Source organism: Lontra canadensis, unplaced genomic scaffold (assembly GCF_010015895.1).
Source record: "Lontra canadensis isolate GAN:19392208 unplaced genomic scaffold, GSC_riverotter_1.0 scaffold105, whole genome shotgun sequence".
NCBI lineage: Eukaryota > Metazoa > Chordata > Mammalia > Carnivora > Mustelidae > Lontra > Lontra canadensis.
This window is the reverse complement of record NW_022631099.1, coordinates 1,992,377-2,008,321: the sequence shown is the minus strand read 5'-3', so window position 1 is coordinate 2,008,321 and position 15,945 is coordinate 1,992,377. Positions and strand designations below refer to the sequence as shown.

The following is a 15,945-nucleotide window of genomic DNA, read 5'->3' as shown; positions in this document are numbered from 1 at the left end:
TTGGATGTGAGAACTGGAGTCAAGCCAGCCACCTCCTTTCCTTCTGGGAACACCAAGTTCCTGAGATCATCACTGTGACCAGCTGGTATCTACAGCACACAGCCCTGGGGAAGGGTCTTTGATGGCCTGGCTCCTGAGCCTCAGCAGCCTGGGCTGGGGGTGGGGTGGGCTGGGCCTTCTGGTCAACCAGGGGGAGCAGGCAAAGCTTGTCTCAATTTCTAGGTGACCTTAGGTGTCAATGTCACCATCAGGGGTCTTCTTCTTGATGACTGAGAGTTGTGGAATGTGCTTGTTCTCCATTCACTTTCTATTTTATCTGCATGCTGAGTGGCATGCCCCTTTTGTTTGTCTCTGACAATGTGTCTCTAGGGATCTCCTGGTATCTCTGTTTTTCTGTGTTTCTTTGTGTCGGTGTCTGACTTACTCACTTTTTCTGTGGGCTTCTCATGATCTCTGTGTCTCTTTCTCCCTTTCCCACCCTTCCTTCTTATCCTTCTCCCCTTTCTCTTTGGGTAGTTCCTATTCTTCAACTAAGGCCGAAGAGTAAATGTGTTGCCATAGAGTGGGGTGTGGGGGAGGAACAACCCATCTGCAGAGTTTTCAGAGTGTTTGTCAAAGTCCTATTGTTTGAGAGTGGTGGAGAATGTCAGCAGAGCCTATAGGGAATGTTTGCCATCTCATGTAAACTCTGTAAACATGAAGCACTGTAAGATGGAGAGACCTGCCTGAGAGACTACACCCCAGTACAGGTCCATAGGCAGTAGGTTGCTGGCTTCTGATGGGACTGGTGAAAGGGCTCTGGAGAGAGTGCTGGAGTACTTGGCAGCTTTTCTATAGGGAATCTGCAGTGCCAGTGAGTCCATCACCCTTGGCAGAAGGAGAGATGCCCTTCAAAGTGCAAATGTCATCTGTAGGGTCCCCATTTCTTTCCTTAACTATAGTTTGCACTTTTGGGCCAAGCTTTGTTCTCCATTTGTCCTATATAATGGGCAAAAGCCAGACAAAGCCAGCCTAATCATCAGTGAGTGACTGTATGGTCACAAAATTTAGGATTACCAGCAGAGCTCCCTATGGGAATCTGTGGTGTGTGTCTCAGCCTATTGACAGTGATAGTCTCTTCTAAGAAGGCCTGAGATGCCCTTGGGACATATTTACTCAAAGTGATGCCCACAGACATTCCCCTCAGAGACACCCCCCTACCACCACTGGGCCAGTGTTGTGGTTGCACTGGCCTTTGTGGTTCTTATTATGATCACAGGGCTCACCTCTGCCAAACCATTATGAAACTTAAGAAAAGATTTGCTCACAAGCCCTGGAGGGAGCATGGAAAGGCAGAGAGCCACATACAAAAGGCTGTGGACAGAGAGAGGGGGAGAAAGTGCATACTTTGGGGCTCTCCCTTTATTTGGGTCCAAGTGTAGAATGTCTAAGGTTTCATGAGTTCACTTTCTATTGGTGAATTTAAAAGTGGGAATTAGGGTGCGGGAAGGGAGAAGCAGGGTCACTCCAGTGATTAGTTATCTGGGTTGCTCGAGGCCTTTCTAAAAGGAGAACTTCATTGGTGAGAGCAGCTGTTTCCTTATCCTAATTGTGTTGTTAGTGTCTGTGTTATATAGCAGGGGGTGTATCTATATGACATGGATGTTTGAAATGGATGCCTCAGCACTCAAAAGTTTAATGTCAATGTCAGGCATTTACATTACAGTGAAAAAGCTGAATATCAGGCATTTACATTACAAATTCCCATCCCACCAGTCAGGAGTCAGGTGAACCCCATGATGGGACCAGGGAATAAATTTCTAATAAACAACCAAGATGTCTTGAGTGGTGCTTTTCCACTTATTCTGTGTCCTTCCCAAACTCAGTCCAGGAGAGAACACAAAGCTGATCCCCGTGGGTGGAAGGACTCTGAGGGCGCAAGTCCTATTTCCTCATCGTACACATAGGGGTCATAAGGCTCAGAAGAGTGCAGATGCTGACTCAATGTCACCAAGTGAGTGAGTGTCAGAGATAAAGGTAAAAGAGAATGGAGTGTCTGTGTAATTGTCAGAGGTCACTATGGAATATTGTGATATTAGTATGGTTATAATATCTTACTATGGAGTTGAAGGTAGCGAGGAATAGTGCATACAAGGAGATGAAGGTGATGTCTATAGTAGGGACAGAGGCTAAAGATCCCCCAGAGTCTATAAATGCTCAAATGGTTCCCAGGGCCCACACTCAGTTTTCTTGAGTGTAAATGAAAACTCAGAATTTCTGGTTCTTCTATCTCTTCTGTCTTGCTTAATTTCCAGCCTCACCCTTGGGTCTCACTTTCCAAGCAAGTGAGATGAAATTTATGCCTTTGGGGCCTAGGATGAATGGCATTTTGGACCCCTTTCCTCACCCAATTTCTTTTTCTTTTAATTTAATCTTATTTTTTCAGCGTTCCAAGATTCATTGTTTATGCACCACACCCAGTGCTCCATGCAATATGTGCCCTCCTTAATGCCCACCACCAGGCTCACCTAACCCCCTACCTCCATCCCCTCCGGAATGCTCAGTTTGTTTCTCAAAGAACACTTCCTCATGGTTCGTCTCCGCCTCTGATTTCCCCCAATTCACTTTTCCTTTCATTCTCCTACTATCCTCCATGTTACTCCTTATGCTCCACAAGTAAGTGAAACCATATGATAATTAACTCTCCCTGCTTGACTTATTTCACTTAGCATAATCTCCAGGCCCATCCATGTTGATATAAAAGTTAGGTATTCATCATTTCTGATGGAGGCTTAATATTCTGTACTATATATGGACCATATCTTCTTCATCCATTCATCCGTTGAAGGGCATCTTGGTTCTTTCCACAGTCTGGCGACTGTGGCCATTGTGCTATGAACATTGGGGTACATATGGCCCTTCTTTTCATTACATCTGTATCTTTGGGGTAAATACCCAGTAGTACAATTGCAGAGTCATAAGGTAGCTCTATTTTTAATTTCTTCAGGAATCTCCACACTGGTTTCCAACATGGCTGCACCAATTTGCATTCCCACCAACAGTGTAAGAGGGTTCCCCTTTCTCCACATCCTCTCCAACACTCGTTCAGACACATGAAAAAATATTCATCGTCATTAGCTATCAGGGAGATTCAAATCAAAACCACACTGATACCACCTTACACAGTTAGAATGGCCAACATTAACAAGACGGTGAATAATCCTTTAAATACACCAATTGGAGCCTGTTGGTTAGTATTTTAGTGAGTCTTTTGGCATCGAAGTTCATCAGGAATACTGGTCTAGAATTCTCCTTTTTGATGGGATCTTTGTCTGGTTTTGGAAAACAGTAGTGTTCATAGAACAAGTCTGGAACTTTTCCTTCCATTTCTTTTTTTTTTTTTTACAGTGTAGTACTGTAAATATATTTTCTTTATGGTTTTCTTTTTTTTTTTAATTAATTTCTTTTCTTTGTGACAGAATTCATTGTTTATGCACCACACCCAATGCTCCATGCCATACGTGCCCTCCATAATACCCACCACCTGGTTCCCCCAACCTCCCACCCACCCTTCAAAACCCTCAGATTGTTTTCAGAGTCCATAGCCTCTCATGGTTCACCTCCCCTTCCAATTTCCCTCATCTCCCTTCTCCTCTCCATCTCCCTATGTCCTCCTTGTTATTTGTTGTGCTACAAAAATAAGTGAAACCATATGATAATTAACTCTCTCTGCTTGACTTATTGCACTCAGCATAATCTCTTCCAGTCCCATCCATGTTGCTACAAAAGTTGGATATTCATTCTTTCTGATGGAGGCATAATACTCCATAGTGTATATGGACCACATCTTCCTTATCCATTCGTCCGTTGAAGGGCATCTTGGTTCTTTCCACAGTTCAGCAACCGTGGCCATTGCTGCTATAAACATTGGGGTACAGATGGCCCTTCTTTTCACTACATCTGTATCTTTGGGGTAAATAGCCAGTAGTGCAATTGCCGGGTCATAGGGAGGCTCTATTTTTAATTTCTTGAGGAATCTCCACACTGTTTTCCAAATTGGCTGCACCAACTTGCATTCCCACCAACAGAGTAGTTTTTGAAACAGCTTCAGTAGAATAGGTATTATTTCTTCTTTAAATATTTGATATAATTCCCCTATGAAGCCACCTGGTCCCGGACTCTTGCTTTTTGGAAAGTTTTTTTGTTTTGTTTTGTTTTAAAGGTTTTATTTATTTATTTGAGAAAGGGAAGAATGATAATGAGAGAGCGCTCGAGCTCATGGGAGAGGGAGAAGCAGGCTCCCCTTTGAGCAGGAGGCCCAACATGGGGCTTGATTCTAGGACCCTGGGGTCATGACTTAAGTTGAAGGCAGAAGCTTAGCTGATTGAGCTACCCAGGTGCCCCTGGGAGGTTTTTGATTACTGCTTCAATTTCTTTGTTGGGTGTTGGTCTGTTCAGACTTTCTATTTCTTTCTATTTCAGTTTTGGTCGTTATAAGTTTCCAGGAATGCATCCATTTCTTCCAGATTGCCTAATTTGTTGGAATGTAGTTGCCAAAGTATGTTCTTAAATTTCTTTGCTGTTGGTCATGATTTCTCCCCTTTCATTCATAATTTATTAATTTGGGTTCTCTCTCTCTCTCTCTTTTGGATATATCTAGCTAGAGGTTTATTGATCTTATTAATTCTTTCAATGAACCAGCTTCTAGTTTCGTTGATCTGTTCTACTGTTCTTCTGGTTTCCATTACATTGGTTTCTGCTCTAACCTTTATATTTCTCTTCTCCTGCTTGGTTTAGGCTTTATTTGCTGGTCTCTTTTCAACTCCTTTAGCTATAAATTTAGCTTGTGTATTTGAGATTTTTGTACTTTTTTGAGAGAGGCTTGTATTGCAATGTACTTCCCTCTTAGGACCACCTTCGCTGTATCCCAAAGGCTTTGAACAGATGTGTTTTCATTCTCATTAATTTCCATGAACTTTTAAAATTCTTCTTTAATTTTCTGTTTGATCCTTCATTCTTCAGTAGGATGATCTTTCACCTCCAAGTGTTTGAGTTCCTTCCAAAGTTCCTCTTGTGATTGAGTTCAAGTTTCAAAGCATTGTGGTCTGAAAATATGCAGGGAATAACCCCAACCTTTTGGTGTTGGTTGAGCCCTGATTTGTGACCCAGAATGTGATATATTTTGGAGAAAGTTCCACATGCACTCAAGAAGAACGAGTATTCTTTTGTTTTAGGATGGAATGTTCTGTATATATCTGTGAAGTCCATCTGGTCCAATGTGTCATTCAAAACCCTTGTTTCTTTGCTGATCTTCTGTTTAGATGATCTGCCCATTGCTGTGAGTGGGGTGTTCAAATCCCCACCTACCAATGTATTGTTATTATTATCAATGTGTTTCTTTACTTTGGTTATTAATTGGTTTATATAATTGGCTGCTCCCATGTTGGGGGCGTAAATGTTTACAATTGGTAGGTCTTCTTGTTGGATAGACCCTTTAAGTATGATATAGTGTCCCTCTTCACCCCTTACTAGAGTCTTTGGTTTAAAAATCTAATTTGTCTGGTATGAGGATTGTTACCCCAGCTTTCTTTTGAGGTCCATTACATGGAAAGCTGTTCTCCACTCCTTCACTTTCAGTCTGGATGTGCCTTCTAGTCTAAAATGAGTCTCTTGTAGACAACATATGGATTAGACTTCCTTTTTTATGCAATCTGATACTCTGTGTTTTTTGACTAAAGTATTTAGCCCATTTACATTCAGAGCAACTGTTAAAAGATCCCTCTTCCACTGTTGGTGGGAATGCAAGTTGGTGCAGCCACTTTGGAGAACAGTGTGGAGATTCCTCAAGAAATTAAAAATAGAGCTTCCCTATGACCCGGTAATTGCACTACTGGCTATTTACCCCAAAGATACAGATGTAGTGAAAAGAAGGGCCATCTGTACCCCAATGTTTATGGCAGCAATGGCCACGGTTGCCGAACTGTGGAAAGAACCAAGATGCCCTTCAATGGACGAATAGATAAGGAAGATGTGGTCCATATACACTATGGAGTATTATGCCTCCATCAGAAAGGATGAATACCCAATTTTTGTAGCAACATGGATGGGACTGGAAGAGATTATGCTGAGTGAAATAAGTCAAGCAGAGAGAGTTAATTATCATATGGTTTCACTTATTTGTGGAGCATAGCAAATAGCATGGAGGACAAGGGAAGTTAGAGAGGAGAAGGGAGTTGGGGGAAATTGGAAGGGGAGGTGAACCATGAGAGACTATGGACTCTGAAAAACAATCTAAGGGTTTTGAAGGGGCGGGGGTGGGAGGTTGGGGGAACCAGGTGGTGGGTATTGGAGAGGGCACGGATTGCATGGAGCACTGGGTGTGGTGCAAAAACAATGAATACTGTTATGTTGAAAAGAAATTTTAAAAAATTAAAAATTAAAACAAACAAACAAACAAACAAAAAGAATATAGAGATTTAAAAAAAAAGATATGAATTTAGTGCATTGCATTGCCCATAAAGTCCCTGTTTCTGTTGATTGTCTCTGTTTCTTTCTGGTCTATCTCACTCTTTGGCTGTCTCTTCTCTTTCAAGTTCCCTTTTAATATATTTTGCAGTGCTGGTTTGGTGGTCACATATTCTTTCTGTTTCTGTCTATTCTGGAAGCTCTTTTTCTCTCCTTCCATTCTGAATGACAGCCTTGCTGGATAAAGTATTCATGGCTACATGTACCCTGAATTTATCATGCCATCCCTTTCTGGCATGCCAGGTTTCTGTGGATAGGTCTGATGTTGGTCTGATGTTCCTCCCTCTGTAGGTTAGGAGCGCCTTGTCTTGAGCTGCTTTCATGATTTTCTCTTTGTCTCTGAATTTTGCAAGTCTCACTATTATATGTCAGGGTGTTGATGTATTTTTATTGATTTGGGAGCAGTTCTCTCTACTTCTTGGACATGAATGCTTGTTTCCTTCCCCAGGTTAGGGATGTCCTCAGCTATGAGATATACTTTCTGCATCCCCACCCCGCCCTTTCACCCTCAGGCACCACAATAATTCTGACCTTGGTACATTTCATGGCATCACTGCTTTCTTAAAACTTTTTTTTATAGGCTATTAGTTGTTTTACTCTCTTTTCCTCAACTTCCTTTCTTTACATCCACCTGTCTTCTAGATCACTTACTCTCTTTTCTGCCTCAGTCACGCTAGCCCATTAGAGCACCCAGTTTAGTCTGTGGCTTGGTTACAGCACTTTAAAATTTGGCCTGATTAGGTACCATTTGTGCACTATAAGATTCTCTGGTGAGACACCAACTTTAAAATAAGGAACCAGACAAGGATAGATGTCATTTCTTTTATTTTCAACATAATTTCAGAGGCTCTAGATATAAAAAGGTGAGGAAACTAAGTCATGAAATTGGAATAAGGCAGAGTCAAACTTTTCCATCATTTTCAGATGATAAGATTATATATACAATCAAAGTAACCCCAGTAAATATTGTTATGTTTCATAAGTCAATTTGGGAACGCAGTTGGATAGAAGATAAAATTGATAGTTTTTATTATCCTACTCATAATTAATTACATCAATGATAATATTTTCCACTTACTATTCATTCTTGAGGTTCCAGGCACTTCAGTCCACAATGTGAACAGCACTTCTGTGACACTGGGCAATCATAATCCTGAAGACACTTGGGTCTATCAATCTTGGAACACACCATGGGCTTGTGTGGGCAGAAACCTGGTTTGACTTGATGGGATAAAATAAGACATTTGAACTTGAAATACTTGATCATAGTTTGGGGAAACTCTAAACGGGGGTTTCTTCTGACTAAACCTCTTACCATTCTCCCCAGAGTAAAAATAGAGTGCAGAAGGCAAAGTATCAACTTCCAGTGGCTAATAATTTGAGGTGTATGAAAAAGGCTTGCCATCTCTGACATAGACAATCTGATAGGATTCCTGCTGGCCCCCAGAGAAGTAATGGATTTGGGTTATCTAATCCCAAATTACCAGAAGTAGAAGGAGTATTAGAGAGCACCCAGAACTTCTTTGTTTAATATGTTGCAGAACTTGAGGTTAGTGTAGGGGCAATTGAGTAGTGTATGACCATAGAGAAAACAAGTGGAAGAGTTGAAGTCAGTTGAAAGGCCTTGGTTTCCTTTCACTGTACCATGCTGTATGCAGCACCAAACACTAAGAATCCCTGAGACAAGACCATACTATCTCAATATTATGTAAGGAAATGAACACTAGTCTCAGAGGCTACAGAGTTCGCTTCTGTCCCAATAGCAGTTTGCTACCCATCTTTTCCCCAGCATACCTTACAAGATGTGAATATGCACTTCATGTGAAGTTCTGTGTAGACAAAGCGTTTATTAGGGATTACCTAATGGTTATCTTTTTTTTTTTTTGTATGAGTAAGTGGATATTGTCACCTGTCAATCAGTGAAGAATGAGACTCAGAATAAATAAGTTCTTATGGGGAAAAAATAGGGAGTGATACTATGCATGGTTGGGTTTGAAGACTAGCATAAAAGTTTCCTGAAATTAGGAGGACAACATGAGATCAGTGATAGGGCATTAAAGGAAGAAAAATTCCCTAGAGATATCTAAAATCAACCAAAGGGGCATCCTTATTCAATGGCACAACAAAGCATCCTTAACATATGCCCTAGAGATGTTAGGAGGTATATCCCTAGTTCTCACCTGTCCAGGCCTTGGCACAAACAAAGCCACACATGGATTCACAACATTTGGTGGTTTTGGGGCAATCGAAGTCACTCTTACACGAAGCTGGACACTCCATACGGTCCTTGAAAGGGAAGAGTGGGCACTGTCCATTCTTAACTAAAACAAGAGTATATGTGAGTTCTCTCAAACCCCACCCCTTCTTACACCCTTCAAACACCTTTCCCTCCCTTTAAAATTAGTATCTCTTTCTGTGACTTGGTTCACTCTACTGTGACTACCTCTGGTAGGCTATGGCAGAATGGAATGCCTCAGCATCTCATGGATTGTAGGAGAAATAGAGTTAGGCTTGCTCTTTGAAGCTCCAGGTGAGAAGAGAGTTCCCTGGATTGGTGTGGCAGCTGAAGACATAGTAAGTCATGTTCAGATTATGGATCTATTTTTAAGGTAGATCTAAAATGATTTCCTAACTCCTTCGGTGTGGATTGAGAATGTCAATGTTGATTCATCAAGGGTGATTTAGAAGTTCATTTCAACCAAGAGAGGGAGAACTGTGGACAGAGCAAGTTTGATATGGGTGAACACCTCTGTTTTAGACAAGTGTAGTGTGAGGTGTTTGTGAGATTGAAATGAAGGAGTAGAGTATGCAGTTGGAGTTTAGGAGTCAAATTCAGAATGGAGCTACAAATGTGGGTCACTAGGACATAGATGGTGTTAAAATCAATTTTTTCACATTTTGTGCATGTTTCCTCTTGTCATTATCTAATTACAAATTCTATGAGGACAAGAAGTTTTTTTTCCCTTATTTTATTCCTTCTCTCCTCCTTATTCTCTTTCTTCTCTCTTCTCCTTCTCTTCCCTCTCCTTCTTCCTCAAGTTGGACTCTGACAGAGTGTGGTGAATTTAACTCCCAGAGCTATGGTTAGGTTCTTTCTTTCTTTCTTTTCTTCCTTTCTTTCTTTTAAGATTTTTTATTAATTTATTTGACACGGAGAGATCACAAGTAGGTAGAGAGGCAGGCGGAGAGAGAGAGAGAGGAGGAAGCAGGCTCCCCACCCAGCAGAGAGCCTGATGTGGGACTCAATCCCAGGATCCTGAGATCATGACCTGAGCCAAAGACAGAGGCTTAACCTACTGAGCCACCCAGGTGCCCCTAGATTCTTTCTTTTAACATTTTTTTTTTCAGAGAGAGTGAGCACAGGCAGACAGAGTGGCAGGCAGAGGCAAAGGGAGAAGCAGGCTTCCTGCTGATCAAGGACCCCGATGTGGGACTCGATCCCAGGATGCTGGGATCATGACCTGAGCTGAAGGCAGCCACTTAACCAACTGAGCCACTCAGGCGTCCCCCTAGGTTCTTTCTTAACCCAAACATAAATTTCCCCCAATCCCACCCAAGTTCATTTCCTTGGTTTCTTCTTCCTACTGCTTCTGAGAGTGAGCCAAGGTCTAATGCATAGTGCCATGATTTCTTAAAGCCTTCCACAGTGGGTCAGACCACAATAATGTCTTTGCTATTCAGACTCACTGGAATTACAGAATTAAAATTCCAGGTCTACTCCTGACCCACTGTGAATCCTTGGGCAACTAACTTTATCTGTTTGACTCTTTTTCCTTGTCTGTATAATGGAATAGATGATACACTATTCAGCCTGTTTCCTAGAATCTGACATCAAAGTTGTAATGCTACCTTGTAAGTCACACAGTGCTGCCTTTGAACATCAATGGTCACCACCTAGGGTGCTACCATTAAGCAAGCCCACGCTACTTAACAACCCCTATGTCAAATCCTTGTGTCCCGATCACACATAATCCACCAAAAACTCAAAGATGTTTTGCTGTTATTTCAGTGTTACAGAGGAGGGACCTGAAACTCAGAGAGGTGAAGAAAATTGCAATAAATGGGAAAAGGAGGATTTTTATCTGGATTATCTGGCACCTACGTTTGTAAGATACTATCTCCCAATATTATTGGTGCTTGTCATTATAGTAGGAATTAATCCACAGCCCTCACCTTTACTTCATCCTATTCTTCAGTTACTCTGTGCTCTACTCCGACTTCATGTGATTCCAGACCTGACCTGTTTATGCTTCATTCTTGGGTGAGGCCTCAGGTACTACTCAATAGATAAGTGCACTATGTCATTTTTCTGACACAACAACTCTATTAGGTAAATACTATTATTATCCCCCTTTTATAGACAAGAATACTGAAGCTCAGGGAAACAGGCAACTGACCCAAGACAACCCACTCAGGGAATGACAGAGTAGACTTGAACCAAGGCAGTTTAACCTCAAAGCCTGAGCATATACTAATCCCTCGGATTGCCAGGGATATAAATCTTACCAGGTGGTGAGCAAGCCATTTTGCAGGTTGTGATGCTGAGGAAGTTGTTGGCATTCCCAAAGCAGCCTCCATAGATAAACGGTTCACAGGACTGAAGTTTAAAGTCAAAATACCAGCGAAAGATACTAACATCACACCCTCCTTCTTCTGGGGGTAGCATGCAGGGTTCTGAAGGTGGGATGCAGAGAGGGAAGAACATAAAGGGTAGGAAAAAAGAGAAGGGGTTAGGCTCTCAGCTTTTACACAGTTCTTAGTATGACCATACAAGTCATAGAGAGAGCCACTGTAAATAAAAGCTCTAGCCTAGCTCTCCTACAAATATGGAACTGATCTTTGTTCTCTAAGGCCCTGAGATTTGGGAGGACAAGATTTGTTCAGTGACTGTATCCAAAGTACCTAAGGCATTATTGTGGTCTGACCCATTCATTTATATATATATCAGAATTTCCTATTATGAGATACTCTTTACTTTGAGCCACCAGAAAACCTCTTTGAAAGTCAAAGAGTCCGAAACCAAGCCCAGCATCCAAGCTGACTGAGGTCTATATTTACCATGTGCCAACAATAGTCTCTTGACACTTAGTGAGCATGCAACAAGTATTAGTTGTGTGTGAGTGTTTGAATGTTGGATCAAAGAAGACTGTCATCAATATTTTCCAGTTGACATCCCTCATGCCTGGACTCATTGTTTGTACTTGAGGGTTGGGAATCTGATTCAAGAGCAAGAAAAGCATGAACCCTGACTTCTTGTCCTACCATCCAAGGGAATCATTCGACCAGCTCTGGATGGAGCAGGAAGTAAGACAACTCAAAAGATACCTGTGCCCTCAGCCTGGGGGCTATTACCTTGGAATGGATCCATGCACTTTTTCCCACAGGCAAATGAACAACACTTCATTTGTTTTAGGCAATCCCAATCAGTTGTGCAGAAGTCTGGAACTTGAGTCTCACAGATGACCCTTTCTCGGGGGCACACTCCTGCTTTCTCTACAAGAAAGCAACATCCAAATTCAAATTCACATCCTTTGAGAGTTTCAGTTCTCCTCCCATGGCAAAGGTGAATAGTGACATTCTATCAGCCGTCTCTTCTACCTTCCATCCTCAGTACCTCTGCTTAAATTTAGGAGCTGGGTCTTCCTCCCACCACTCATAGTTCATTTCAATTGATCTGAATCAGGAATCTGTGCTCAGGTCAACTGAAGGGGAAGCATCTCAGATTTCATGGCAGGGAACTAGATAGGAACCAAGAGCCTTTCCTTAAGTCTAGGAGCTTCTCTCTCCTCTTCAAACTTAATATGTTAATGGCCAATTCCTCTGCCTCCAGAGTCTTAGTTCATAGGGGAAATTAATGAGTAAGGAGGGGTAGAAATACCATGGAAATAGGAGTATAGGAGTCCTGATTCCTGACTTGGGTCCCTGACTCCTTGTGAAATCAAGACCAACCTGGGGGCACCTGGGTGGCTCAGTGGGTTAAAGTCTCTGCCTTCAGCTTGGGTCATGATCCCAGGGTCTTGGGATGGAGCCCCACATCAGGCTCTCTGCTCAGCAGGGAGACTGCTTCCTCCACTTTATCTGCCTGCCTCTCTGCCTACTTGTGATCTCTGTCAAATAAATAAATAAAATCTTAAAAAAAAAAGACCAACCTGAGCTCCACTATATACCTTCTCAGTTACCCTTAAAGGGAACAGAAATGGGCAATAGGAGGAGCAGTGTATTACACCTGGTTTGGAGCCTGACTCCAACATGACTAGGTAAGTAATCTTGGGGGAAAAAATGTTTTCCTCCTGAGTCCAACATTTCCCATCTGTAAAATGAGAATTACAATCTCTACCTTACAACCTGCTTCTAAGAATTAAGGGGGATGATGCTTACAATGCATTCACCACAGTTCCTGGCACATGGGAAGAGCTTGACAGATATGGGTTTTCTTCCCCCTTTTTAGGGCTTGACACAGCTTACTAATTTCTGAGCTTGTGGGAAGTAGAATTCTAAAGTTGCATCCCCAAGTTGTCTGTCCTCTGGTTATGAATCACACTTGAATTTAGGTGGGCTATGAGGGATTTCATAGATGGAATTAGAGTCCCAAGTTAATTGACCTTAAAATATAGAAATTATCTGACTGAGCCACATCTAAGTTGTAGAGACGTTAAAAAGAAGAGTTTCCCCCCTGACTAATAGAGAAGAGGTAAGATAAATTCCACGTGTGAGAGGAACCCAACATGTTATTAGGAGCTTTGAGGACAGAGGGAACTTAGTATCCTGGACTGAAGGTGACCTCTGGAAGCAACCTCAGTGGTACAAGTGCAAGGAAATGATTCTGCCAGAGCCAGTGAGTGTCAGTGAGAATCCTGGGTCCCAGATGGGAACTGCACTTTTCGCTGCAACCCTGGATGCTGCCTGCTGAGAACCTGAGCAGAAAATCCTTCAAGACCACACCGGACTTCTGACCAGAGAAGCATGATCCTTTTGGAGACTACTGAGTCTTGGAATTATAGGCGTTCAGAATTGGAAATACCATATTGATCATCAGTATCACCCTCCTAATTTCCAGGTTTAAAAAAAAATGAAGTCAGATGGGAAAAATACAGTGAATGAGGAGTGAGTCTAGGAACTCTAATCCATAACTCACTCCAGAAACCCTGAACAGTGGCCATTGAGACTTTTTGTACTTTCCAGCTTTATTTCTTATTCTTCATACCATGCTTCATACACTCTCCAAAGATGTCTAAGGCTAAGAAGAGTTATGGTTCCTAATTTGGAGTGTACATTGAAAACACCTGTGCATCTTTTAGAAACTACAGACCATGGCCTGAAACAGAATCTCTAGAAAGTGAAGCCTAGGGACTTAATTTTTTTTCTCTCTTTAAAATTTAAATTAAATTCACCAGTGTATCATACATCACTTAAAAGTGCCTCCAGTGGGACATGGGGAGATGGAGAGGAGAAGGGAGTTGGGGAAAATTGGAGGGGGAGATGAACCATGAGAGACTGTGGACTCTGAAAAATGATCTGAGAGTTTTGGAGGGGCTGGGGGGTAGGAGGTTGGGTGAGCCTGGTGATGGGTATTATGGAGGGCATGTATTGCATGGAGCACTGAGTGTGGTGCATAAACAATGAATTCTGGAACACTGAAAATAAATTAAAAAAAAATTTTTTTTAAAAGTCATAAAAGGAAAAATAAAGTGCCTCCAGTGACACAAAAGCAGGCAGTCGGTCACCATGATGTAGGCTGCTTAGAAATTACTGTTTTAGGTTTGGGCACAGAAAGAGTAAAGCAAATCAAATAGGGACACCTCCAAAGAGGTAAAAAGGCATAGACATCTTGGGATTATAAAGACAAATGTCCCCTCACTAGTGTAGACTCTAGTCAGTCCTCCCTTCGGTTTCTGAGGCATGTAAACCATTTTTTGGTTTAGCCATTGTACTCCTTGCCCACTGTCAGCTTCAGCTGTCATTTAGAATCCTCCTCCCTCCAGTCAGCCCTCCTCAACTACTAACCTTGTCTCCATGGTTTCTTCCTTGAATGCACATACCTTGGGCATTCCTCTACAGCTACCGGGGATGTTCCCCAAAGTTCGTATCTCAGCTCTCTGTTGTCATTACCTGACACACACGTCCTGCATCCATTCCCACCAAGCTAACTGTGGTTACCATGCCTCCCTCCAGAACTTTTCTCACTTCCAAGCTGAAGGCACATATCCAACCACATGGGAACATATATCTGGGAATCTCAAGAGACCTCTATGCCCATATGTATAAATCAGATTTACAAGCTCCTATGCTTTAGCAGTGCCTCCCTCTCTCTGCTCCCATCTTTATATTTGGCATCAACAGACCCCCAGGTTCTCATGAGAACCCTGAGATTCACTCCTCCCTCTCTTTCACCCTAGCATCCTGTCAGTCATGTACTTGAGTCAGTTCTACCTCCTCATTTCTCTCCAAGCCCTATGGCTTTCCCTCTTTGCCACCATTTCCAGGTCAGCTCCTGACATCATCCCACCTCTCTCCTTCACTTGTGCAACCACCTCCTCACTGACTTCTGCCCTTGGGCTCCTGCCTAGTGATGACTCACCTTTAAAAAATTAAACTTGGAAAATACACATATCAGGTAAAGCTAGGGAAATAATTTGGAGTGAACAGTGAGGAAGAATTTGAAGTTTCCAGGGTGAGTGAGTTGGGCTAGTTCTCTAAAGCCACAGAGGAAGTGACCTCATACAACACAAGTCTTTGTCTCCTTTCTGACCCTCTGTCCCAGGAAGGCCTCCTAAGGAGGGGTGGCTGCAGCTTCTCTGAACTCACCTTTGACTTTCTTGATTGGTGATGAAGTGGTCTCCTCCGAAGACAGAGAGAGAAGCAAGAGTGCTACATTCCTCCAGGAGAAGGTAGAACTGTGGAGGGGAAGGTGCTTGTGTGGGATGAGAAGAGGCATGGGGATTAGGCACAAGCGAGACAGAGACACAGACCAGGTGCTGAGAACTGTGACAATGGCCCACCACTTCTCTCAGTTCACAGATGAGGAAACTGAGATGCACAGTGCGTAAGGGGTTTGTCTGAGGTCACGTGGAGAGTAGGGTAGGACTCTCAGGCCCCTTCCAGTGGCTCCACACTCTGCTACAGTACTCCACAGTGTCCCAGCAGGACATTTGCCCCGTCTTGCTCCTACATGAGAGGTCACATATGGATGATCACAGGGATTTGTCTGGAATAGTTGCAGGGCTGGTTTGCCCACTGTCATTCCCAAGGCAACCCCAAACATGAGTACACACCTTTTTCTTGCTCCACTGATGACAAGAAACTGATGGTATGAGATTTTTAGGAGGGCCTGGGCATGTCCCACGGGGTCTTAGAGCACCAGGAGCAAAAAAATCCTGGATGACCTCGGGTTAACAAAAGGATTCCTCATATTCCTTCTGGTGTTATTCAAGCCTAGCTTCT

At 42.6% G+C, this 15,945-nt stretch overlaps 1 protein-coding gene across 1 annotated transcript; it reads right to left on the bottom strand.

Moving 5' to 3' along the window:
- Positions 1-7,585: 7,585 nt before the first annotated feature.
- WFDC8 (WAP four-disulfide core domain 8) lies at positions 7,586-15,439 on the bottom strand. The gene is made up of 5 exons (XM_032838629.1): positions 15,310-15,439; positions 11,857-11,997; positions 11,011-11,178; positions 8,685-8,825; positions 7,586-7,725 (listed from the first exon to the last, which is right to left on the bottom strand). Exons 1-5 carry the CDS (start codon positions 15,437-15,439, stop codon positions 7,586-7,588), a joined length of 720 nt encoding a protein of 239 aa, XP_032694520.1.
- Positions 15,440-15,945: the final 506 nt, after the last annotated feature.

Bases quoted from the DNA above. Each gene is read 5' to 3' on its own strand.
- WFDC8 (XM_032838629.1), bottom strand. From the start codon at position 15,439: ATGCCTCTTCTCATCCCACACAAGCACCTTCCCCTCCACAGTTCTACC. The intron at 11,998-15,309 runs GTGAGTTCAGAG...GCTTTCTTGTAG, and splicing joins ACCAATCAAGAAAGTCAAAG to AGAAAGCAGGAGTGTGCCCC. The intron at 11,179-11,856 runs GTAATAGCCCCC...TCCCACCTTCAG, and splicing joins GTGCATGGATCCATTCCAAG to AACCCTGCATGCTACCCCCA.